The sequence below is a fragment of the Xyrauchen texanus genome, chromosome 29, assembly GCF_025860055.1.
Source record: "Xyrauchen texanus isolate HMW12.3.18 chromosome 29, RBS_HiC_50CHRs, whole genome shotgun sequence".
Lineage (NCBI taxonomy): Eukaryota > Metazoa > Chordata > Actinopteri > Cypriniformes > Catostomidae > Xyrauchen > Xyrauchen texanus.
The window spans coordinates 31,164,259-31,190,993 of NC_068304.1; the positions used below are offsets into that span (position 1 = coordinate 31,164,259).

The 26,735-nt window shown below is 41.1% G+C and overlaps 1 protein-coding gene across 3 annotated transcripts; it reads left to right on the top strand.

Moving 5' to 3' along the window:
• Window positions 1-7,424: 7,424 nt before the first annotated feature.
• si:zfos-464b6.2 (uncharacterized) lies at window positions 7,425-23,455 on the top strand. 3 transcript variants are annotated; one of them, XM_052097062.1, is made up of 2 exons: window positions 7,425-7,463; window positions 20,452-23,455. In XM_052097062.1, exons 1-2 carry the CDS (start codon window positions 7,451-7,453, stop codon window positions 21,933-21,935), a joined length of 1,497 nt encoding a protein of 498 aa, XP_051953022.1. In that variant the 5' UTR covers window positions 7,425-7,450; the 3' UTR covers window positions 21,936-23,455. The 3 variants fall into 3 exon arrangements, with proteins under 3 accessions (XP_051953022.1, XP_051953021.1, XP_051953020.1); XM_052097061.1 differs by lacking the exon at window positions 7,425-7,463 and adding an exon at window positions 13,630-14,164; XM_052097060.1 differs by lacking the exon at window positions 7,425-7,463 and adding an exon at window positions 19,188-19,528.
• The last annotated feature ends 3,280 nt before the right edge of the window (window positions 23,456-26,735 follow it).

The following is a 26,735-nucleotide window of genomic DNA, read 5'->3' on the forward strand; positions in this document are numbered from 1 at the left end:
AGGCCGGAATGGCAGTGTCTCCTCTCCAGAGATGGGGGGGAGTAGGCCAGTCTGGATGCGCCCTGGCCTGAATCGAGCAGGGAGCAATGTGACGAGGATGAGGAAGTGGCCGGGCCGTGAGGGTGCACGGCTGGCGCTAAGTCAACTAATCAGCGAGAGAGAGAAATAAAGGGGAGCTGGAGATGCCAGTTTGGGAGAGAGAGAGACACACACACACACACACGTGGCCACTGTGAGTGACTTCGGTGACCTCCTATCAGCGGGTGTTGCTGCCTATTTAGAGCCAGTTGGCTTTAGCTTGGGATGCATCATGTCCTACTTCCCCACTACTTCCTGGTTTCTGACGGTAGTGGAAGATATGTGCTGTTGTGATTAGAAAGTAGCAGTTTGGCTAAAAAAGAACTTTGTTGCTGTAGTATTAATGATTTGCTCTGTTTATGTTAGAGTTTGGAATCCCTTGTACTTTCATCTGTGCGTTTCACCGACTGCTCACATCTCAGGTACGTTTTAAAGGTTATCTTTGTATTGGGCGGTGTTGTAGGGTTTTGTTTTCTCTTATGGGGCATAGTGATTTGTGTATATTCCCAGTAGTGTGTGATTCTAAGTACACCAGTGAATCGGCAGTATGAATAGATTTTGGGAACATTTACCTGTGAAGGATTGCGTTGTCCAGTAAGTGCTCTTTGTTTTTCTGTTGTTGTTGAGGCATTCGTGGATGATTTTATAGGCATCAGTAACTGGATATATCTTTTCTAGGCTCATTTGTATGGCGTATGGGATCCCCTTCCTTTGTTATGCCACTGCCAGCAAAATTATTGTTAGGATCATTGCTGTTTTGCTCCATGATCGTTTACTACACCTGAACTTTATTTGTCAGAGGAAGTTTCAGGAGCTGGGGTCCCTACCAGAAAGGCTTTCTCTCCTGTTGGTGATTGCGTTTCCTTTCCTCATGTGCTGTGTAACACTTTATCTTGAGTGTTTTATTGTGAGATAAGTGCACAGTGGTGTATGTGAGTGGGAGTTTTTTTTATTTTTTATCAATAGCTCCCCTGTCACTCTCCTTTCTGCCGGTAAGCCCCAACCCCGTGTTTTTGTATATTTTATTTAAGTTTTTTTAATTTGTGAAATACTTTTTTTGTTGAAAGATGATAGCTATTTTTTATATGTATTTGTATGCATCTCTGTATATGCATTTGTTCTTCCTGGATCCCTTGTTGGATTTTGATCTGTCAAGGCCTAGAATACATATCAGGGGGTGTGTGTGAATCTTAGTGTGTTGTATTTCTTTTAAAATATATTTGCATTGTACAAATAAAGTGTACTTATTTTTTATGTGACCCATGTCTCTTGCCCTCTTTATAGAATCAAACCTGTGTGACCTAGTTTGAATTATGGGTTTCTTTAATATTTCCCTGGGTGCAATTCCTGGGGTGGCGTAGTCTAATTGCAAATTTTTAAGTTCAATATTTTTAATAAATCCGTACCTCCACCTCTTCACACAAAGAAAAAGCCACTTTTGAAACAGAAAACCAAAAGAAAAAGAGTGGGCAAAGAAACACAGACATTGGACAAAAGATCATTGGAAAAGAGTGTTATCATCTTAACCCTATTGAGGTTTTGTGGTATCAGCTAGACTGTAAGGTGCGTGAGAAGTGCCCGACAAGACAGCCACATCTATGGCAAATGCTACAGGAAGGGTGCGGTGAAATGTCACCTGAGTATCTGGACAAACTGGCAGTGGGAATGCCAATAATCTGCAAAGATCTCATTGCTGCACATGGAAGATTTTTTGATGAGAATTCTTAGTTAGTAGTAGTTCAACAAGTTTCAAATTGTAATAGTAATTTTTCACCTTATTAATGTCCTGACTATATATTGTGATCAGTTGAATGCCACTTTGGTGAATAAAAGTACCAATTTCTTTCCATAACAGCAAAATCTGTACATTATTCCAAACTTTTGGCCACTGGTGTGTGTGTGTGCATATATATATATTTTTTGGAACAGAAAACCAAAAGAAAAGAGTGGGCAAAGAAACACAGACATTGGACAAAAGATAATTGGAAAAGAGTGTTGTTATGTATACCCTGTCTTGTTTCACTGTTGCCCTTTTGTTTGCCATTTTTGTCACTTTTGCATTTCTTAGTTTTCACTTTAGTCCCTCCCTTATGTAACTCCATAGCCCCCTTGTTAGCGTTCGTGTTTTCTGTCATTGTTTTCACCTGCCCTCATTAGTTTGCCTTTTGCTTCTGTTAATCACCTTGTTATCTTGTTTGATGTTAGCCTGGTGTGTGTTTCCTTCCCGAGTCCTCTGTTTGTTTACATCGTTTTTAGTTAACAGTTTTTATGTTTTATTTCCCCATTGTGGGTTGTTCCTTTGTGTTTACCTGTTTGTTTATTAAATAAAGTTTACACTGCGTTTGGATCCGCATCTCCTTGTCTGCCTCGTTGCTCAAACGTTACAGAACGATAGACCACAAACAATGGATCCAGCAGTTCAGCGAGCTAACTACAATCTGCTCTGCTTAAGGCAAGAAGACCGCCCTATAGAAGACCACATCCACGACTTCCTGAAACTGGCGAGTATCTCAGACTTCCCGGACTCAGCCTTGGTGGTCTTCTTTAGGGGCAATTTGAACACGGAGCTGAGGGAGCGGTTGCCACAGGCAACGCGCGGCTGGACGCTCTGCGACTTCCTGGAGGCGACCCTACTAGTTTGCGGCTCTACCTCTCCACCCACGGTGGTGACTCTCCAGTCGTCCCTAAGCTCCCTATCAAACCAGCCCCTCCTGTCAGCGAACAACCCCCACGCCAATGGCTTCCCTTGAACCTGCACGGCCAACTCGTCAACCCGAGGAGGAGGAAAGACAGGCTTCCACCTCCCGGCCCACGCCTGCCCCGGTCTGCGAGCCAGAGCCCACGCCTGCCCCGGTCTGCGAGCCAGAGCCCACGCCTGCCCCGGTCTGCGAGCCAGCGGCCACGCCTGTCACAGTGAGCGAGCCAGCGGCCACGCATGTCACAGTGAGCGAGCCAGCGGCCACGCATGTCACAGTGAGCGAGCCAGCGGCCACGCTTGTCACAGTGAGCGAGCCAGCGGCCACGCATGTCACAGTGAGCGAGCCAGCGGCCACGCATGTCACAGTGAGCGAACCAGCGCCTACGGCCTCTACCGTCAGCGAGCCTGAGTCCTCGTCAACCACGGTCAGCGAGCCTGTGCCCTTGCCAGCCACGGCCAGCGAGCCTGAAGCCACGCTGACCAGGAACAGCATCCCGGCTTCGCCAGTCGCATCAGCCCGGAGGAAGAGGAGAAAGGGAGAGGTCTCTGCACTCCAGCCTCCGCCTGCCGCAGCCTCATGCCCTAAACCCCCCTTGGCTTTGCCCTCAGCGCCCAGCTCAAACGTCAGTGTGCCAGTGCCTGTAGCCTCAGATGTCCCTGAGCCAGCGCCTGTAGCCTCGACCGTCCCTGAGCCAGCGCCTGTAGCCTCGACCGTCCCTGAGCCAGCGCCTGTAGCCTGGACCGTCCCTGAGCCAGCACCTGTAGCCTCGACCGTCCCTGAGCCAGCGCCTGTAGCCTCGACCGTCCCTGAGCCAGCGCCTGTACCCTCGACCGTCCCTGAGCCAGCGCCTGTAGCCTGGACCGTCCCTGAGCCAGCGACTGTAGCCTCGACCGTCCCTGAGCCAGCGCCTGTAGCCTGGACCGTCCCTGAGCCAGCGCCTGTAGCCTCGACCGTCCCTGAGCCAGCGCCTGTAGCCTCGACCGTCCCTGAGCCAGCGCCTGCAGCCTCGACCGTCCCTGAGCCAGCGCCTGTAGCCAGGACCGTCCAAGAGCCAGCGCCAGTGGTCATGCCCGTCCTAGAGCCAGCGCCTCCCGAGCCTTCCAGGGCTCCGCCTCTCGAGCCTACCAGGGCTCCGCCTCCCAAGTCTCTCAAGTCTCTCGAGTCTTCCAGGGCTCCTCCTCCCGAGCTTTCCAGAGCTCCGCCTTCCGAGTTTCCTGAGCTTTCCAGAGCTCCGCCTTCCGAGTTTCCCGAGCTTTCCAGATCTCCGCCTTCTGAGCTTTCCAGAGCTCCACCTTCTGAGCTTTCCAGGGCTCCGCCCCCGGAGCCTCTTGAGCCTCCTGCGGCTCCGCCCCCAGAGCCTCCCGAGCCACCCAGGGCTCCGCCTCTCGAGCCTTCCAGGGCTCCACCCCTGAGCCTCCTACGGCTCCGCCCCCAGAGCCTCTTGAGCCACCCAGGGCTCCGCCTCTCGAGCCTTCCAGGGCTCCGCCCCCCGAGCCTCCTACGGCTCCGCCCCAGAGCCTCTTGAGCCTTCTACGGCTCTGCCCCCAGAGCCTCTTGAGCCTCCTGCGGCTCCGCCTCCGGGGCCTCCTGCGGCTCCGCCTCTCGAGCCACTCAAGCCTTCGACGGCACCGCCCTCATAGCCTCCCGAGCCTCCTACGGCTCCGCCTCTCGAGCCTCCTACGGCTCCGCCCTCAGAGCCTCCCGAGCCTCCTACGGCTCCGCCTCCCGAGCCTCCTACGGCTCCGCCCTCAGAGCCTCCCGAGCCTCCTACGGCTCCGCCTCCCGAGCCTCCTACGGCTCCGCCTCTCAAGCCAGTCAAGCCTTCGTCGGCTCCACCCTCAGAGCCTCCTATGTCTCTGCCCCCAGAGACTCCAGAGCCTTCCTGGTCTCCGTTCCTAAAGCCTCCCATGGCACTGCCTACCTCGGCTCCACCTCCTGAGCCTCCCTCAGCTCCGCCTTCTGGGCCTTCTGAGCCATCACCTCCCTCGGCTCCGCCTCAGAGGTCCTCCTTGGCTCCGCCTCACGTGGCTCCGCCGGCCTCCCCAGTGGCCACTCCATCTCCTAGGCCACCAAAACCGGCCTCTGTCCTGTGGTCACCTCCCAGGTCCCCTGAACCGGCCCTTGGCCCACGACCACCTCCCAGGCCACCAAAGCCAGCCTCTATCCTGTGGCCTCCTCCCAGACCTCCTGACCCGGTCCCTGTCCTGTGGCCTCCTCCCAGGGCTTCTGACCCTGTTCCCGTCCTGTGGCCTCTTCCCAGGCCCCCTGACCCAGTCCCTGTCCTGTGGCCTCTTCCCAGATCACCTGACCCAGTCCCTGTCCTGTGGCCTCCACCCAGGCCTCCTGACCCTGTTCCCATCCTAGTAGTAGTTCAAGAAGTTTCAAATTGTAATAGTAATTTTTCACCTTATTAATGTCCTGACTATATATTGTGATCAGCTGAATGCCACTTTGGTGAATAAAAGTACCAATTTATTTCCATAAGAGCAAAATCTGTACATTATTCCAAACTTTTGGCCACCAGTGTGTGTGTGTGTGTGTGTGCTTATATGTATGTATATATATATATATATATATATATATATATATATATATATATATATATATATATATATATATATATATATATATGTATATATATATATATATATATATATATATATATATATATATGCACACAGACGTGATTTTTATGTAATTCAGAATTGTGAATGTGAAAACATTAGAGATTTTCAGCATGTCAGGCTCATAAAGCACAAATGTGTGTATATTGCAAAAGAATTACATGTATGTGGTTATCTGACAAGATTCTAAATGAGCTTTTTAGAAAATTCACTTAATATTGTCTTAGAAAATTATCTATAACACAATGTAGATTGTTCCCCATCTGTTGCTCACTTCGATGTTGTGTCGAAGAAGCGACACTAGGGGTCTCTCTTGAGTGCCGAAAATACCTCTGATCTATGAAAAAAGGCCTATGAGAAGTTTGGCAGACAGAATTTGCATGTCCCGCCCTGGACATACGGGTATAAAGGCAGGGAAATGCGTCTGTTTCACTCAGAAATCGTGTACGCAGCGAGCTGCGAATCACACACCTGTTCCTCTTACCTCTGAGCGATTACTGCTGTTGGATTTACGGAGCACTTCGGCGGCTTTCTCCTTCTCTGCAGGGCAGTGCAATTTGACCCTGGGCGCTTCGACAGCGCAAACTTAAAGAGTTATAAAAGACAAATTTTCTCTAAAAGAGTATTTTCCTCTTAAAAGAGCAATACACAGCGGTGCTGAACGTCCTTTTCAGGACACGTCTTTGTAAAGATGCCTTTCCGCCCCTGTGTAGTTCCTGGATGCGGTAGAGTGCTCTCCACTTCAGACGGCCACAGGTGCTGTCTCGTGTGTCTGGGCTGCGATCACACCGAGGCAGCGTTTTTGGATGGCTCATGTTCTCATTGCGAGAACATGAGCTTGGCAACGCTGCAGTCGCGGCTTTCCTTCAACTGAAGGAACGCCACTCCAGCCACCCCCACGTCGCTCCTTCTTCCCACGGGATTGAGGACCACGCGGCTGGTGATGGAGACGATCCGGGGATGGCAGCGGGCACGGTTTTCTGCCTCGACATTGACCCTTTCTACGGTTCTCGTTTGATGGCCAGGCGTATCAGTACAAGGTCCTCCCCTTCGGCATGTACCTGTCCCCTCGCGTCTTTACGAAGGTCGCAGAGGCAGCCCTTGCCCCGCTCCTAGAAGCCAGCATTCGCATACTCAACTACCTCAACGACTGGCTCATCCTGGCCCACTCCCGAGAGTTACTATGCGCCCACAGGGACCAGGTGCTCAGGCACCTCAGCCGTTTAGGGCTTCAGGTCAACTGGGAAAAGAGCAAGCTCGCTCGTTCAGAGCATCTCTTTTCTCAGCATGGAGTTAGACTCAATGTCAGCCGCCTCACCAGTGGTCAGTGCTGCAGTGCAGCAGTCAGTGCTGAAATGCCTCGCCACCGTCGGGCCAGGCACAACGGTCCCTTTAATAATAATAATAATAATAATAATAATAATTTATTGCCATGTCAACAAGTTGATAGGAATTTGTCTTGGTACAACTCTCAGAAACTTAAGAAAACTCTTAGTTATAATTGTAAGTATTGTCACTAAGGGTTTTCTTAACTTAAAGTGTTTCTTGCAACTGGGCCCTGTTCATTAAAATTAAGCCTTGCAGTGTGAATGCAGCCAGAGGATTGAGCAGTGCCTCACTATAGCTTTCTAAAATGAAATCTGTTATTTTTATAATCATAATGTCTTATTGAATTATTAATGAATATAGTCATAATGTGTGTGTGTGTGTGTGTGTGTGTGTGTGTGTGTGTGTGTGTGTGTGTGTGTGTGTGTGTGTGTGTAAATATTCAATTTATTTCTTTACGAGCAAACTTTTAATGAGGAACAAAAATAAAATAAAAATACTGGGTACAAGGAATAATTGCGACATATTTAATGTCCTTTGTGCGTTGGGTTACGTTTTTTTTGTTATTTGAAGTGACTCTCACTTTTTAGAGCACTCAAATCTAGGCCTACTAATGCACTCAATGTCTTGAAAAAAAATGCAAATGAAACTGTTATCTCAGAGGAAGACACTGAGTGCATGTTGTACGCTCGTTTTTTTCTGGTTTATGCCTAGATCTTCGGAATGTTTTCGAGAGGTAACGTGCTTATTCTGTCATTCTGTTTCATATTACTGTTATATAATCGTTATACCTCAAGGTTACTTTCCTTTTCTCTTTTTTCGCTTCTTTGTTTAAATCCCAGTTTATGAATAAATTATCAACGTTCATGATATTAAATGCGAAATTATGCTAATAAAAGATGTTAAAGCCTCATAATGGTGGCAGTAATCGAGTAAACTTATTGTGTAAAACCTGCGCTGAATAACAGGAAGTGCATTGACTGTTAGATACAGGCTTGCGCACAAATAGTATTAGTCACATAAACAAGCTACAGTAAGCATATAACCTTTTCAATTGACTTTTGAATTACATGACTTTTGAATTAAATACATTTTTCGTAAAATGTTACTCTAGTAGGGTTGAATCTGTACAAACTGGGTTAGAGTTGGTGACGCAGGCGATTAAACATAGCATAGCCTATTTTAAAAAATAAATAAATCTCGAGGTTATTCAAAGCAGTGTGAGATATGTATATATATATATACTGTATAACTAATTGGCAAAGTGCCATTTTAAACAGTTTTAAGGGGAGTGTAGCCTATCACACCACAGAACATGTCAACTTTGCAAAAGTGTTTCATGTCAGCAACCCCATTAAACATGAATTAACAAATCTGTAGTGTGAAATGCTTTACTATCATTTCAATTGCATTTGTTTTTTTGCTTTAGGGGAAAATGATGTGCACGATGACAGACCGGAGAGTGCATCCAAAGTAAAGTCATCTAGCAAGAGGAAATGTTGTTTGAAGATCTTCTACATTTCTGCCATTTTATTTATTGTTGCCTACTTCATCTTTATTCATAATTTCCAAATTGACGTAAAACAACCTACTAATCCCAAACCAACCATACCAAAGAAGGCTAAAGCCTCTGCCCTGCAAAACCATCATGCTCTTTCATCCCTAATGGCTTGCGGTATTCCAGTGAAAAACGACATTGTTGTCAAAGTTGATGGTGCAAAAGCATATTTAATCGGTTCTTATGTGGAGCATAATTTTGGTGGAAATGAAATAAAGACCATTTCCATCATGCTTCGTAATGAACAATGGACGTACAGTTGTGTGTTGTGCTGTGAAGGGAAGAATGTTACTTCACCAGCTAAATATTCAATTCATTATGACCACTTTGGCTTTGATTATGGCACTGCTGATATCATATGCCCAATCAATAGTGCATGTTCCACACCAACACATGTTGCAATTACAGCCAATGAACTCTCTCAGAGTATAACATCCTTCCGACCTATTAGAAACAGAGACATTCCAAAATCCTTATCTTATAACTTTACAGTTTGCATCTCTGTCATGTATGACTACAAAAATGTGTTGAATTTAATCCAGGCTATGGAGATGTTCAAACTGCTTGGTGTTCAAAGGGTGGCAATATATAAAACCAACTGTGATTCTGACACACAGAAAGTTCTTGACTACTATGTGAAAAGTAACTTTATGGAGATCATCCCATGGAGGGTTACAGACTACATCAAGGTGTCCAAAGGGTGGAAGAGTAGTGAATCGCCAGGTGAACTGCACTAATATGGGCAAATTCCTGCACTTAATGACTGTGTTTATCATTACATGTATCAAAGTCAATATGTTGCTCTACAGCACATTGATGAATTAATTCTGCCGCTTAAGGTGAAAACTTGGACAGAACTGTTGCCTGAGCTTGAGAAAAGTTATGGTACTGATGTGGGCTTTGAGTTTGAGAATAATGTATTCTCTTTCCAGGCAAAGGTTCAAACGGAGTATGAGAGGAAATGTTGGAAAAATATACAGGGAGTAAACATTTTGCAATATGTTGATCGAATATCCAATGACCCCTTCAGTTTCAACAACTTCAAAATTTTAGTAAATCCTCGTCTAGTTTCTCAGGTTACTGTCCATGGACTGCTGAAAACGGTGAATCCGAACAAATCAACAATACGTGTTGATCACAACATTGCATCTTATAAGAGACAAGCGTCACTGGGATTATGCTGAAGATCTAATGACAGCTGTTTCTAGGGTTTTTCTAGATTGTGGATTTATTAAAAACGAGGTGCCAGGGGGACTGGGTAGCTCAGCGAGTATTGATGCTGACTAACACCCCTGGAGTTGCGATTTCGTATCCAGGGCATGCTGAGTGACTCCAGCCAGGTCTCCTAAGCAACCAAATTGGCCCGGTTGCTAGGGAGGGTAGAGTCACATGGGGTAACCTTCTCGTGGTCATAATTATTGGTTCTCACTCTCAATGGAGCTCAGGTGATTGAGGTGAGTAACCGCGCCACCACGAGGACCAACTAAGTAATGGGAATTGGGCATTGCAAATTGTGGAAAAAGAGGATAAAAAAAGAAAAACTAGGCACCAAAATCTCAGCTATATAGGCATATGTTCAATTTCAAGCTCAAACGATTGTCATGAAGAAATTCTTTTTTTTTTTCAAGTGTCCAATTAAAAAGAGTGTAAAATCTCATGTTGATATTTCTCCTACTGAAATCAGACCGTGCTAACTGAAATTCAGTGGCCGAACTGGAATTTGACACGTGCAAGCTCCAGTTTCAGGGTGAAATGTCCCCAAAAGCGAGTTTTTGATTTTTGTTGTAAATTATGTATTAAAGTCAATGCAGATTTTATTAACTCTACTCCCAAACCCAAACTTTAAACATAACTGTCAGTGGAGACATAATTTTTTACGTGAAAGCATATGATGAGAAATATCTCTCTGTTTCTGTTTGGGGCCCAACTCAGCAACATTGACTCAACCAATGGCATACATTTGGACCAGGACTATCAACAATTTAGTTTACAATGCTACAAGGAAAAAAATTATTGAAACTTTATTTTTATTTATTGCAATTCCATTTGATGGCTCAGAAATAACTGAAATAGATAGTTTAACCAATAATGATAATTCTCTCATCACTCATACACTGCAAAAAAAATTAAAAATCTGGCAGCTGTGATTGCCAGAATAATTATGTAATAAATACAGTTAAACTATAAACCACTTTACAGAACAACCTGTACATTTTACAGTTTAAAATGGTTATAATTTACACACTGGCACTGTAAAAACAAATAAACATTCGGTTCAATTTACAGTAAATAAAATTCATAAACATGCCTTCTAAAACTGTAAAAAGCTGTTGGTTACTTTATACGGTATTTATTAATCAGTAACTACAGAAGGGCACATGATGACGTGAAATTCATCAATAGTGTCTCTTCCAGTAGCAATGACCAAAAAACATGGAGTGTCTCGATTCACTGTTGTCTGCCCCGTGTTTCACTTGTCAACTGTTGTATACTACACTTCCAATAATTCCCTGCCCTCATCCTTGCTTGTCATTCCTTGTTCTCACCTGTGTCTCGTTTGATCATCACTCTCCCTGTGTACTTAAGCCCCGTTGTTTGTTCAGTCCCTGTCGGTCGTTGAATGTAAATGTTTGGATGTGTTTGTTGCTGCGATATGCTATCCTTGCCCTCCGTAGATGTTAATCCTGCCTGTGTACTCTTTGAATGTTTTTTTTTTTTTTTTGTTTTATTTTCCCATCGTGGACGTTTTATTTGTTCCAGTCTTGTTTGTCTTCATCATTTCAATAAAACCGCATTTAGATCCTCACCCCTCGTCTGCCTTCATAACATAGAGACAGTGCTCAGTGTCACTCACACAAACACTAAACACCATCATGGTAATACATGTGAGATTTAAATAATGCAGTAAACATTAACAAAATTACGTCAAATATAACACAGAACACCCCATTGTACTGTACATAACTTATATAAAAAATATGATGAAACATAACTATTCCCATAAAATATATTTAAATGTAATGGGTCATGCAGGGAATTGTGGGATCGACAGATTACTGATTTTTACTGTAATTTTAACAATAATTTACTGTAAAAAAGTGCACGTACTCTCTTGTTCTTTTAATTATACAGGAAAATCGTACTTTTACATTTAAATAATTTTAACACCATTTTATTGTAAAAACTATTGTATTGTCTTTTAAAATATATTAAAATATATTTTTTCTTTGAGACAGCACAAAAAGAAAGAAAAGATGATTAAAACAGGCCAAGTGCTAGCAATGTAGACACAGTCTTGTAGCCTACTGTGTGAATAAAAACAACAACAAAAAAAACATTTATCTTTCGGGCTTTTATCACATTTAAAGTCTTTATTCTAAAAATGATTGCATTCAGAGCCTTCACTATTTTAAAGTACCCAAGGGACCATAGTATTTGTGACCTCAACACCCCCCACCACCGAAATGATTTGGTCCCCCCAATGTTCAAGACATGGTTAGGGCCTTGATCATTTGCCCAAATCTATTTTAGAGGCTTTTTCAACTGCATCTGAATGATACAGACTCAGAATTTTATTCAGTTAATTTACTATGAATAAAAAACAACATAGTGTTCACAACAGTAGTACACAAACATGTTTATCAACATTCAAATAAACAACAAGGAAGCTAAAACGTGGAAATGTGCAGGTGAGTGTTTTTCATTCTAACATTTAAAAACACATTATTTAGCACTTCAGTGAAACAACTTATTATAATTGTAACATAGATTATAAATGGTACAGAGGCAAGTCGAATTACATGTGCTATTTTAGAAAGTGGCGTGTGTGACGCTCCTGTTCTACACACTCTGTACGGGACTTGAACCGGCTTTTCCGAAATGGGAGACGGATGCGCTAACAAGGATGCAAAATGCTACAGCCCCACAGTATCAGATGGCATCGTTACATGTGCATGTTGCCTAGTTTGTGTCCTTGTGTAAATGTTTCCTGAATGTGCTCTAGGACTATATGTGAACCCAACCCAGTGAATTTATTGTATGCATGCAATACGCACACAGGCTATGTACACTTGGTTTATTGACAGCTGTCATAGGTGGAGGTTTTCCCTAGAAGGGTGAGTTCAGGACAGACTAAAGACAAAACCACATGTCAAGTCATATTTATAGCACTTTTCACAATACAGTATTTCAAAGCAGCTTTACAGAAAGTCATACACATCTGGGATGGCATGAGGGTGTAAATGATAAGATAATTTTCACTTTTCACGTTGTCCACTTTTTGAGATACAATGTTCAACATTGATTTATGAGCGTTTCCTTGTTATTGTTGTTTGATTAATAGCCTTTATATTACATAGCCGACAGTGCTCAATTCAGTTACATGTAGGCCTACCCATGAAGTCCAACATTTTGATGCAAATTCGCCTTTTGTCCCACTTTTAAAATGTTCTTTAGACATAAAAGTCTGCTTTTACATTAAATCCTCACTAAGACGGGCATTGGTGGAATTATAAAATGTATTTGACCATTTAGGCGCGAACCCGCAACAGCGCACAAACATTAACCGCCTGTCAATCAAACAGCGCGCAGCTACAGACGTCAGGAAATAAAAAGTCAATCTTTTACATTTCATATAGATCAACCAACCAGTGGTGCTCTTGCTATCTTATTGTAATTAACAAAAAAACTTAAGAAAACCCTTAGTTATAATTGTAAGTATTGTCACTAAGGGTTTTCTTAACTTAAGGTGTTTCTTGCAACTGGGCCCTGTTCATTAAAATTAAGCCTTGCAGTGTAAATGCAGCCAGAGGATTGAGCAGTGCCTCACTATAGCTTTCTAAAATGAAATCTGTTATTTTTATAATCATAATGTCTTATTGAATTATTAATGAATATAGTCATAATGTGTGTGTGTGTGTGTGTGTGTGTGTGTGTGTGTGTGTGTGTGTGTGTGTGTGTGTGTGTGTGTGTGTGTGTGTGTAAATATTCAATTCATTTCTTTATGAGCAAACTTTTAATGCGGAATTAAAATAAATAGCTACTGGGTACAAGGAATAATTGCGACATATTTAATATCCTTTAACTGGAACAAAAAAAAAATAAATAAATAAATAAAAAATACTGGGTATAATTGCGACATATTTAATGTCCTTTAACTGTGCGTTGGGTTACGTTTTTTTGTTATTTGAAGAGACTCAATTTTTTAGAGCACTCAAATCTACTAATGCACTCAATGTCTTGAAATGCACTCAATGTCTTGAAAAAAAAATATCACTACACTTTTTCACCACTGTCTCTCATTTCTCCCTTGTACTTATTTACGCAATATGAAACTTTGTATTGCAGCAGTTTTCATGAAAATATAATGAAAAGATTTTTGGACGAATCGTTTTTGTTGTATTCATTTGTTGGTCGCAGCCTCTGCTAGATAAATAAATGTAAATGCAAGTGAAACTGTTATCTCAGAGTGCATGTTGTACGCTCGTTTTTTTTTTTTTTTTTCTTCCTGTGTTTTGAGTAATGCATATTACCCAATAACAGCACAGCGTTCTTCAAAAACATTGCAAAAGCATTCCTCATTTATGACAAGCTTTTGATGAGCAGATTTGAAGGTGGAAAAGTTCATTATTTACACACTTACCTGCAAGACCGATAGGATTATTAAAAACTGTCCGCACTTCAAGGGTAAAAGAAGCAGAAAATGGAAAAGTGTGATGGGAATTAAAATACACTGTTAACGCGTTCCGGACATTCTATATTCAACTATTAATTCAACTATAAGCTACTTGTACCTGAAAAGCCTCAGAGACGATTATCTCATTTATTTATTTATTTATTTATTCTGGTTTATGCCTAGATCTTCGGAATGTTTTCGAGAGGTAAAGTGCTTATTCTGTCATTCTGTTTCATATTACTGTTATATAATCGTTATCCTCAAGGTTACTTTCGTTTTCTCTTTTTTCGCTTCTTTGTTTAAATCCCAATTTATGAATACATGATCAACGTTCATGATATTAAATGCGAAATTATGCTAATAAAAGATGTTAAAGCCTCATAATGGTGGCAGTAATCGAGTAAACTTATTGTGTAAAACCTGCGCTGAATAACAGGAAGTGCATTGACTGTTAGATACAGGCTTAGGCACAAATAGTATTAGTCGCATAAACAAGCTACAGTAAGCATATAACCTTTTCAATTGACTTTTGAATTACATGACTTTTGAATTAAATTAATTTTTCGTAAAATGTTACTCTAGTAGGGTTGAATCTGTACGAACTGGGTGAGAGTTGGTGACGCAGGCGATTAAACATAACATAGCCTATTTTTAAAAATAAATAAATCTCGAAATGGTAGCTTATTCAAAGCACTGTGAGATATATATATATATATATATATATATATATATATATATATATATATATATATATATATACTTTTGCAAAGTTGACATGTTCTGTGGCGTGATATGCTACACCCTTAAAACTGTTTAAAATTGCACTTTGCCAACTAGTTATACAGTGATATGCTACACCCTTAAAAATTCTGTGGTATGATATGCTACACCCTTAAAGCTACACCCTTAAAAAGGACCATAGTATTTGTGACCTCAACACCCCCCACCACCGAAATGATTTGGTCCCCCCAATGTTCAAGACATGGTTAGGGCCTTGATCATTTGCCCAAATCTATTTTAGAGGCTTTTTCAACTGCATCTGAATGATACAGACTCAGAATTTTATTCAGTTAATTTACTATGAATAAAAAACAACATAGTGTTCACAACAGTAGTACACAAACATGTTTATCAACATTCAAATAAACAACAAGGAAGCTAAAACGTGGAAATGTGCAGGTGAGTGTTTTTCATTCTAACATTTAAAAACACATTATTTAGCACTTCAGTGAAACAACTTATTATAATTGTTACATAGATTATAAATGGTACAGAGGCAAGTCGAATTACATGTGCTATTTTAGAAAGTGGCGTGTGTGACGCTCCTGTTCTACACACTCTGTACGGGACTTGAACCGGCTTTTCCGAAATGGGAGACGGATGCAAAATGCTACAGCCCCACAGTATCAGATGGCATCGTTACATGTGCATGTTGCCTAGTTTGTGTCCTTGTGTAAATGTTTCCTGAATGTGCTCTAGGACCAGAGGTGTCAAGTAACGAAGTACAAATACTTCGTTACTGTACTTAAGTAGAGTTTTTAGGTATCTTTACTTTACTCTACTATTTATTTTTTTGCCAACTTTTTACTTCTACTCCTTACATTTAAACGTAATTATCTGTACTTTCTACTCCTTACATTTTAAAAACAAGCTTGTTACTCTAGTTTCGGATTTTTAAAAAAAATGTTTTGTTCAACGCCAGATAGACCGATTTCGAGCATCATTGGATGAGGCACAAACCCCTAGAACATTCAGAGATGTCATTGGTGTGTGGGCTGTCCATCTTTTCTGCGCATGGCACGAAACGAAGTGCACGTTCAAACCGCGGCAAAATGTGTCAGAAAGAGATTCAGTTGGCAAGAGCATGATGTCTGGCGAAATGTCTGAAGCGTCTGAAAGCACAGGCGAGAACGTTGGTAGTAGTTCTAGTGATGGTGACCAGCAAAACCTTCCACATCCCTGGCCTTACCTCAAAGAATTGTTCGAAATCGTCGGGAGCAAATACGACTTGTGGAGAATGCACTGCAAACTTTGTGAACCAAAGAACCATGTACTTTTGGCTTTCAAGAACTCCCCTTCCAATTTGAAGAAACATGTAGTGGTAAGCGGTTTTCTTTGTTATTATTATATTATATTATAATATTAATTCATTTAGAGTAGGCCTAGGCTAATATTGGTCGATTTACAATGTTTGCTTTGGCTTGGCTAGTATGCCGTCTTTGGGGCCTACTGAAGAGTCCCAAGTTAGTAGTTAGCCTGTATTAGTTCGGTCATATTTGAAAATATTCTGGCGTGTGTTGCTGCAAAGTGCTGCGGGAAACCCTGTAATACTAAGCTATTAATATTCAGTACGTATTAGGGGTGGAACGGTACATGTATTCGTATTGAACCGAAACGGTACGGGTGTCACGGTTCGGTGCATGAATATACACAGAGAATAGACGGTATAAAAATAAATAAAACTTGCGTGCAAATTAATTAATCTAATGCGGACCTACTGTTAGATACCGTCAAGCACTTCAGGCTTCAGAGACTGTTTTGATATGTACCTAGGGTACGCTTTAGTAAGTTACTCCCAAGTTTTTGATGGGACTCAGGGAATAATGCACAACAAAGATGTATACCACTGCCACAAATACACTCACTGCACATACAAAATGTACATTCTTGCACTCTCCTATTCTCCTAGTGCCATGTGCAAAACTTTGCTTTTGTTTTTGGTAGTGTTTCTCTGTATACAGTATATGAGTTACTCCATGTTTTGAAGGGGTTTCTTTTGCATAGGTTTGAAGTCTCAGTTTGAAGTCTTGTTCTCTCTTTTGTCCACCCACACTCAAATGTATGCAGTATATTTCTCTCCTTAACACGCACTGACAAGCACACTCCTTAATACACAGACACTCAAGTCACAGTCATTTGCTGCTAAAATAATGTTCTGATAGTTTTGCCGGCCAGGGTATGTCTTGAATATTACTACCTCAGTTGGAAAGTCTATTTGCATTCCAATAAAGTTTGAGGAAAACATGCCCATCGAGTTTGTTGTCTTTGATAGCATTATGTTTTTGTTTGATATGTTTCACCGGGTCTTGGGATCCATGTAGCACTAACCAGTTGTTAAATTAAGCTTCTATTTCTAACAGTTGTCAATGATACGAGGTCCAACGAGTCTTTTTTCTTAGGGTTACTTTATACTTTTTTACTGTAAGTATGTTTTAGAGCCTGTACTTTCTCACTTTAACTTGAGTAAAGAGGTTGAGTTGATACTTCCACTTTTAACAGAGTCTTTTTAAACACCAGTATCTATACTTCTACTTGAGTGACAAAAGTGTGTACTTTTGACACCACTGTCTAGGAATATATGTGAACCCAACCCAGTGAATTTATTGTATGCATGCAATACGCACACAGGCTATACACTTGGTTTATTGACAGCAGTCATAGGTGGAGGTTTTCCCTAGAAGGGTGAGTTCAGGACAGACTAAAGACAAAACCACATGTCAAGTCATATTTATAGCACTTTTCACAATACAGTATTTCAAAGCAGCTTTACAGAAAGTCATACACATCTGGGATGGCATGAGGGTGTAAATGATAAGATAATTTTCACTTTTCACGTTGTCCACTTTTTGAGATACAATGTTCAACATTGATTTATGAGCGTTTCCTTGTTATTGTTGTTTGATTAATAGCCTTTATATTACATAGCCGACAGTGCTCAATTCAGTTACATGTAGGCCTACTCATGAAGTCCAACATTTTGATGCAAATTCGCCTTTTGTCCCACTTTTAAAATGTTCTTTAGACATAAAAGACTCCTTTTACATTAAATCCTCACTAAGACGGGCATTGGTGGAATTATAAAATGTATTTGACCATTTAGGCGCGAACCCGCAACAGCGCACAAACATTAACCGCCTGTCAATCAAACAGCGCGCAGCTACAGACGTCAGGAAATAAAAAGTCAATCTTTTACATTTCATATAGATCAACCAACCAGTGGTGCTCTTGCTATCTTATTGTAATTAACAAAAAAACTTTAGTTATAATTGTAAGTATTGTCACTAAGGGTTTTCTTAACTTAAGGTGTTTCTTGCAACTGGGCCCTGTTCATTAAAATTAAGCCTTGCAGTGTGAATGCAGCCAGAGGATTGAGCAGTGCCTCACTATAGCTTTCTAAAATGAAATCTGTTATTTTTATAATCATAATGTCTTATTGAATTATTAATGAATATAGTCATAATGTGTGTGTGTGTGTGTGTGTGTGTGTGTGTGTGTGTGTGTGTGTGTGTGTGTGTGTGTGTGTGTGTGTGTGTATGAGCGTGTATTTATCACTTTGTGGGGACCAAATGTCCCCATAAGGATAGTAAAACCCGAAATTTTTGACCTTGTGGGGACATTTTGTCGGTCCCCATGAGGAAAACAGCTTATAAATCATACTAAATTATGTTTTATTGAAAATGTAAAAATGCAGAAAGTTTTCTGTGAGGGTTAGGTTTAGGGGTAGGGTTAGGTTTAGGGGATAGAATATAAAGTTTGTACAGTATAAAAACCATTATGTCTATGGAAAGTCCCCATAAAACATGGAAACACAACATGTGTGTATGTGTGTGTGTGTGTGTGTGTGTGTGTGTGTGTGTGTGTGTGTGTGTGTGTGTGTGTGTGTGTGTGTGTGTGTGTGTGTGTAAATATTCAATTCATTTCTTTATGAGCAAACTTTTAATGCGGAATTAAAATAAATAGCTACTGGGTACAAGGAATAATTGCGACATATTTAATATCCTTTAACTGGAACAAAAAAAAAAAAAAACAAAAAAAAAAAAAATACTGGGTATAATTGCGACATATTTAATGTCCTTTAACTGTGCGTTGGGTTACGTTTTTTTGTTATTTGAAGAGACTCAATTTTTTAGAGCACTCAAATCTACTAATGCACTCAATGTCTTGAAAAAAAAATATCACTACACTTTTTCACCACTGTCTCTCATTTCTCCCTTGTACTTATTTACGCAATATGAAACTTTGTATTGCAGCAGTTTTCATGAAAATATAATGAAAAGATTTTTGGACGAATCGTTTTTGTTGTATTCATTTGTTGGTCGCAGCCTCTGCTAGATAAATAAATGTAAATGCAAGTGAAACTGTTATCTCAGAGTGCATGTTGTACGCTCGTTTTTTTTTTTTCTTCCTGTGTTTTGAGTAATGCATATTACCCAATAACAGCACAGCGTTCTTCAAAAACATTGCAAAAGCATTCCTCATTTATGACAAGCTTTTGATGAGCAGATTTGAAGGTGGAAAAGTTCATTATTTACACACTTACCTGCAAGACCGATAGGATTATTAAAAACTGTCCGCACTTCAAGGGTAAAAGAAGCAGAAAATGGAAAAGTGTGATGGGAATTAAAATACACTGTTAACGCGTTCCGGACATTCTATATTCAACTATTAATTCAACTATAAGCTACTTGTACCTGAAAAGCCTCAGAGACGATTATCTCATTTATTTTATTTATTTTTTTTTATTTTTTTTTTCTGGTTTATGCCTAGATCTTCGGAATGTTTTCGAGAGGTAAAGTGCTTATTCTGTCATTCTGTTTCATATTACTGTTATAGGCCTATAATCGTTATCCTCAAGGTTACTTTCGTTTTCTCTTTTTTCGCTTCTTTGTTTAAATCCCAATTTATGAATACATGATCAACGTTCATGATATTAAATGCGAAATTATGCTAATAAAAGATGTTAAAGCCTCATAATGGTGGCAGTAATCGAGTAAACTTATTGTGTAAAACCTGCGCTGAATAACAGGAAGTGCATTGACTGTTAGATACAGGCTTGGGCACAAATAGTATTAGTCACATAAACAAGCTACAGTAAGCATATAACCTTTTCAATTGACTTTTGAATTACATGACTTTTGAATTAAATTAATTTTTCGTAAAATGTTACTCTAGTAGGGTTGAATCTGTACGAACTGGGTGAGAGTTGGTGACGCAGGCGATTAAACATAACATAGCCTATTTTTAAAAATAAATAAATCTCGAAATGGTAGCTTATTCAAAGCACTGTGAGATATATATATATATATATATATATATATATATATATATATATATATATATATATATATATATATATATATATATATATATATATACTTTTGCAAAGTTGACATGTTCTGTGGCGTGATATGCTACACCCTTAAAACTGTTTAAAATTGCACTTTGCCAACTAGTTATACAGTGATATGCTACACCCTTAAAAATTCTGTGGTATGATATGCTACACCCTTAAAGCTGTTTAAAATGGCACTTTACCAATTAGTTATAAATGGCACTTTGCCCATTAGTTACACAGTATATATACTAACTAATGGGCAAAGTGCCATTTTAAACAGTTTTAAGGGTGTAGCATATGAATTAAACATGAATTAACAGATCTGTAGTGTGAAATGCTTTACTACCATTTCAATTGCATTTGTTTGTTTGCTTTAGGGGAAAATGATGTGCACGATGACAGACTGGAGAGTGCATCCAACGCAAAGTCATCTAGCAAGAGGAAATGTTGTTTGAAGATCTTCTACATTTCTGGCATTTTATTTATTGTTGCCTACTTCATCTTTATTCATAATTTCCAAAGTGACATAAAAAAACCTACTAATCCCAAACCAACCGGACCAAAGAAGGCTAAAGCCTCTGCCCTGCAAAACCATCATGATCTTCCATCCCCAATGGCTTGCGGTATTCCAGTGAAAAACGACATTGTTGTAAAAGTTGATGGTGCAAAAGCATATTTGATCGGTTCTTATGTGGAGCATAATTTTGGTGGAAATGAAATAAAGACCATTGCCATCATGCTTCGTAATGAACAATGGACGTACAGTTGTGTGTTGTGCTGTGAAGGGAAGAATGTTACTTCACCAGCTAAATATTCAATTCATTACGACCACTTTGGCTTTGATTATGGCACTGCTGATATCATATGCCCAATCAATAGTGCATGTTCCACACCAACACATGTTGCAATTACAGCCAATGAACTCTCTCAGAGTATAACATCCTTCCGACCTATTAGAAACAGAGACATTCCAAAATCCTTGTCTTATAACTTTACAGTTTGCATCTCTGTCATGTATGACTACAAAAATGTGTTGAATTTAGTCCAGGCTATGGAGATGTTCAAACTGCTTGGTGTTCAAAGGGTGGCAATATATAAAACCAACTGTGATTCTGACACACAGAAAGTTCTTGACTACTATGTGAAAAGTAACTTTATGGAGATCATCCCATGGAGGGTTACAGACTACATCAATGTGTCCAAAGGGTGGAAGAGTAGTGAATCGGCAGGTGAACTGCACTACTATGGGCAAATTCCTGCACTTAATGACTGTGTTTATCGTTACATGTATCAAAGTCAATATGTTGCTCTACAGGACATTGATGAATTAATTCTGCCGCTTAAGGTGAAAACCTGGACAGAACTGTTGCCTGAGCTTGAGAAAAGTTATGGTACTGATGTGGGCTTTGAGTTTGAGAATAATGTATTCTCTTTCCAGGCAAAGGTTCAAACGGAGTATGAGAGGAAAGGTTGGAAAAATATACAGGGAGCAAACATTTTGCAATATGTTGATCGAATACCCAACGACCCCTCCAGTTTCAACAACTTCAAAATTTTAGTAAATCCTCGTTTAGTTTCTCAGGTTACTGTCCATGGACTGCTGAAAACGGTGAATCCGAACAAATTTACAATACGTGTTGATCACAACATTGCCCGTCTGTACCATTTCAAAGATTTTCCATGCCCAGCAAACATGGAGCTTATAAGAGACAAGCGTCACTTGGATTATGCTGAAGATCTAATGACAGCTGTTTCTAGGGTTTTACTAGATTGTGGATTTATTAAAAACGAGGTGCCAGGGGGACTGGGTAGCTCAGCGAGCCCTGGAGTCACGAGTTTGTATCCAGGGCATGCTGAGTGACTCCAGCCAGGTCTCCTAAGCAACCAAATTGGCCCGGTTGCTAGGGAGGGTAGAGTCACATGGGGTAACCTTCTCGTGGTCACGATTAGTGGTTCTCACTCTCAATGGAGCTCAGGTGATTGAGGTGAGCAACCGCATCACCACGAGGACCAACTAAGTAAATGGGAATTGGGCATTCCAAATTGTGAGAAAAGAGGATTAAAAAAAAATAAATAGGCACCAAAATCTCAGCTATATAGGCATATGTTCAATTTCAAGCTCAAATGATTGTCATGAAGACATTTTTAAATTTTTTTCCAAATGCCCTATTAAAAAGAGTGTAAAATCTTTTGATGTTAAAATTTCTCCTACTGAAATCAGACCGTGCTAACTGAAATTCATTGGCCGAACTGGAACTTGCAAGCTCCAGTTTCAGGGTGAAATGTCCCCAAAAGTGAGTTTTTGATTTTTGTTGTAAATTATGTATTAAAGTCAATGCAGATTTTATTAACTCTACTCCCAAACCCAAACTTTAAACATAGCTGTCAGTGGAGACATAATTTTTAAGTGAAACCATATGATGAGAAATATCTCTCTGTTTGTGTTTGGGGCCCAACTCAGCAACATTGACTCAACCAATGGCATACATTTGAACCAGGACTATCAACAATTTAGTTTACAATGCTACAAGGAAAAAATGTATTGTAACTTTATTTTTTGCAATTCCATTTGATGGCTCAGAAACAACTGAAATAGATAGTTTAACCAATAATGATAATTCTCTCATCACTCATACACTGTAAAAAAAACAAAATCTGGCAGCTGTGGTTGCGAGAATAATTATGTAAAATATACAGTTAAAATGTAAACCACTTTACAGAACAACCTGTACATTTTACAGTTTAAAATGGTTATAATTTACACACTGGCACTGTAAAAACAAATAGAAAATTTTTGTTAGTTTTACAGTAAAAAAAATTCATAAACATGCCTTCTGAAACTGTAAAAAACTGTTGGTTACTTATAGGCATTTATTAATCAGTAACTACAGAAGGGCACATGATGACATTCATTTCATCATTAGTGGCTCTTTCAGGAGCAGTGACCAATAAACATATAGTGACAGAATTCAGAGTCAACACTAAACACAAACTCACTCACACAAACACTAAACACCATCATGGTAACACATGTGAGATTTAAATGATGCAGTAAACATGAACTAAATTACATCAGATATAACACAGAACACCCCATTGTACATAACTGATATTAAAAATATGATGAAACATAACTATTACCATAAAATATAATGAAATGTAATGGGTCATGCAGGGAATTGTGGGATCGCCAGATTACTGATTTTGTACTGTAATTTTAACAATAGTTTACTGTAATAAAGTGCATGTACTCTCTTGTTCTTTTTACCATACAGGAAAATATTTTTACATTTAAAAAATTTTAAGTTTAATTTTATTGTGAAAACTACTGTATTGTCTTTTAAAATATATTAAAACATGTTACTGTATATTTTACAGTTAATATTTGTAATCAATTAAAAAAAAATTCTGTAGTATTTTTACAGTTATTTTACTGTTAAAATTATTGACATTTGTTAGTGTATGACTTTCTTCTGCAGAACACAACATTTTGAAGGATGTATGAGGTGTTTTTGTCTATACAGCAAGTCAATGGGGTCCAAAACTCTCAAGCTCCAAAAGAGACATAAAGACAGCATACAAGTAATCTTTACAATTTAAGAGGTTTAATCCATATTTTTTTAACCAATGCGATAGCTTTAGATGAGATGCATAATTTTTATTTCTGGGTGAACTATTCCGTAAAGCTTTCAAACAAATTAAGTGGAACTCACAACAGCTGACTGTTAATTGAGAAACTTGATACAGATTATACATTAAACAGTTAAACATTGACAACAAGTGTTAGAGCGGGTTATCCACTAATCGCAGGGTGGATGGTTCGCCACATGTCGAAGTGTCCTTGGGCAAAACAATGAACGCCAAGTTGCTCCCAATAGCAGGCTAGCACCTTGCATGGCAGCTCTGCCGTCATTGGTGTGTGAATGGGTGAATAAGACACAGTGTAAAGCGCTTTGAATACCGCTAAGGTTAAAAGATGCTATATAAGTGCAGGCAATTTACTTTACATGTTTGTAAGCATAAATGAAAAGATATAACATTACTACTATAGGGTAATATACAAACTAGCTTTTCATTCAAAACCTTTTATTTCATATCCAAATTATTGGGGAAAAAATATCTCAAATGTATGATTGTACAATACATTTAAGGCAGTTGATCCTAAATGTATGGTATATACAATTTTAGTTAACCATGTATTTGTCCATGTTTCCATTCAATTATGCTCTAAGAATAAGAAATATCTTGAGGTAAGACAGAGTAATTTACAAGTATAAACGAAATAACAAGAAATCTTTACATTTATACGATGCACATAATACAGAACTAGTTTCTTTAAGTTAGCAGTCAGCAAACAATCACATACTGTATATTGCAGTTCCCCTTCTGTCGCTCTCTCCACGTTGTGTCGGAGAAGCGACACTAGGGTCTCTCTTGAGCACCGAATATACCTCTGATCTATGAAAAAAGGCCAATGAGAAGTTGGCAGCTAGTATTTGCATACCCCGCCCCCGGACATACTGGTACAAAGGTGAGGCAAACACTAGAGTTCCTTCGGAGCCGATGGTTGTGCATGCTGTTCGCGTGAGATCACACCAGTTCCAGTATTCCTCTGACGCTCTGCATGCTGTTGGATTGATGGCGCATTACAGCGGCGAATTCACCTTCTTGCACGGCAGTGCAATTGCCCCTGGGCACTTCGACAGTGCTGAAACCCAAACTCTAAGAGAGTCGTTTAAAAGAGTGATTTTCTCTATAAGAGCAATACCCAGTGGCATTGAACGTCCTTTTCAGGACGTGTCTTTTTAAAGACGTGTTTCCGCCTCTGTGTAGTTTCTGGATGCGGTTGATTTCTCCCCACCTCCGACGGTCATAAAAGCTGCCTGGCGTACCTGGGCTGCGATTACACGCAGGCAGCATTTTTATGAATGGTCTATTTTTTCATGGTGAGAACATTGCAGTCGCAGGCTTTCTTTTGTCATGAGAGAAAGCCACTTCAGCCGCCCCCTGCGCCTCGCCTCCTTCCCACGGGATTGAGGCAGGCGCTGCGGGCGATGAAGGCGATTTGGGGACAATGACGGGCTGTGTTCGCCGGGTAAATCCCCGCGAACCACCCACCTCCCCAGAACGCTTGCGGGCTTCCATCTGAGCTTGGGATGAGCGATTTCTCTCAAATGGGTTATGTTCTCAGTGCGAGAACATAGCTGAGGCAGCATTGCGGTCGCGGCTTCTTTTGTCATGAGAGAAAGCCACTACAGCCGGCCTCCACGCTCGCCTCTTTCCTACGGGATTGAGGCATGCGCCGCGGGTGATGGAGGCGATTTGGGGAAAATGACGGGCTGTGTTCACCGGGTAAATCCCCGTGAACCACCCGCCTCCCCGGCACGCTTGCTTGCTCCCATCTGAGCTCGGGATGAGTGCGGCCCGCTTCGCGGCCGGCCTTCTGGTCCCTTGAGCATCGGAGAGCGTTACAGCGGCGTCTGATGTTGATGGTTCGTCTGCGCCACCACCTTCGGGTCTGCGCTGGCTTTCACTGCCCAACCCGTCACACTGGCTGTACTGGACCATTCGACTCGGTTATGCAATTCAGTTTGCCAGGCCCCCGCCCTCCCCCTTCGCGGGCGTCAGTAGATGGCGAACATGCGAAATCCCTGCGCAAAGACATGTTAGGGCCTGTCCCCCCAACCGAAATGGAGAAGGGTCTCTACAGCCCTTACTTCGTTGTACCCATGAAAGGTTACTATGTGCTCACAGAGACCAGGTGCTCATACACCTCAGACGCTTGGGGCTTCAGGTCAACCGAGAAAAGAGCAAGCTCACTCCTGTTCAGAGCATCTCCTTTCTCTGCATGGAGTTAGACACAGTCTCAATGTCTGCACGTCTCACCAACGAGTGTGCACAGTCGGGGCTGAAATGCCTCGGAAAGTTCAAGCCAAGCACAACGGTCCCTCTAAAACTCTTCCAGAGGCTCCTGGGGCATATAGCATCCTCCGCCACAGTCACGCCACTGGGGTTGATGCATATGAGACCGCTTCAGCACTGGCTTCAGACTCGAGTCCCGAGACGAGCATGTGCCGCGGCACGCACTGTGTGACAATCACCCCTGCATGCCGCCAAACACTCAAACCCTGGACAGACCTCTGCTATTTACATGCAAGAGTGCCCCTGCAGCAGGTGTCCCGACACGTCCTGGTCACTACTGACGCCTCCAAATCGGGTTGGGCACCGTTTGCAAAGGGCACGCAGCTGCAGGCCTTTGGAGAGGGGCCCCGCTGCGCTGGCATATCAATTGCCTAGAGTTGTTGACTGTTTTCTTTGCCCTGCAGAAGTTTCTCCTGTTAATTCGAGACAAACATGTCCTAATCAGGTCAGACAGCACCACTGCGGTAGTGTACATAAAACGCCCGTCGTCTCCTTCTTTGGAGTCAGCAGCGACTCAGGTCACTCACATCCCCGGCAAACTCAATGTGGCAGCGTACGTGCGTTCACGACAACGCTTGCCCCGTGTAAGGGCCCCGGCTGTCTATTGCTCTATGCGAGATACATAGAGAGAAAAGAGGCCCAGCCAGGCTTGGCCCGTTCCCAGGTTGGCAAGCGTCCCCTTGTTCCCCTGTCAGGGTAACCAAAAGGATTCCGACGACTTTGGTACATGCAGTCTGAT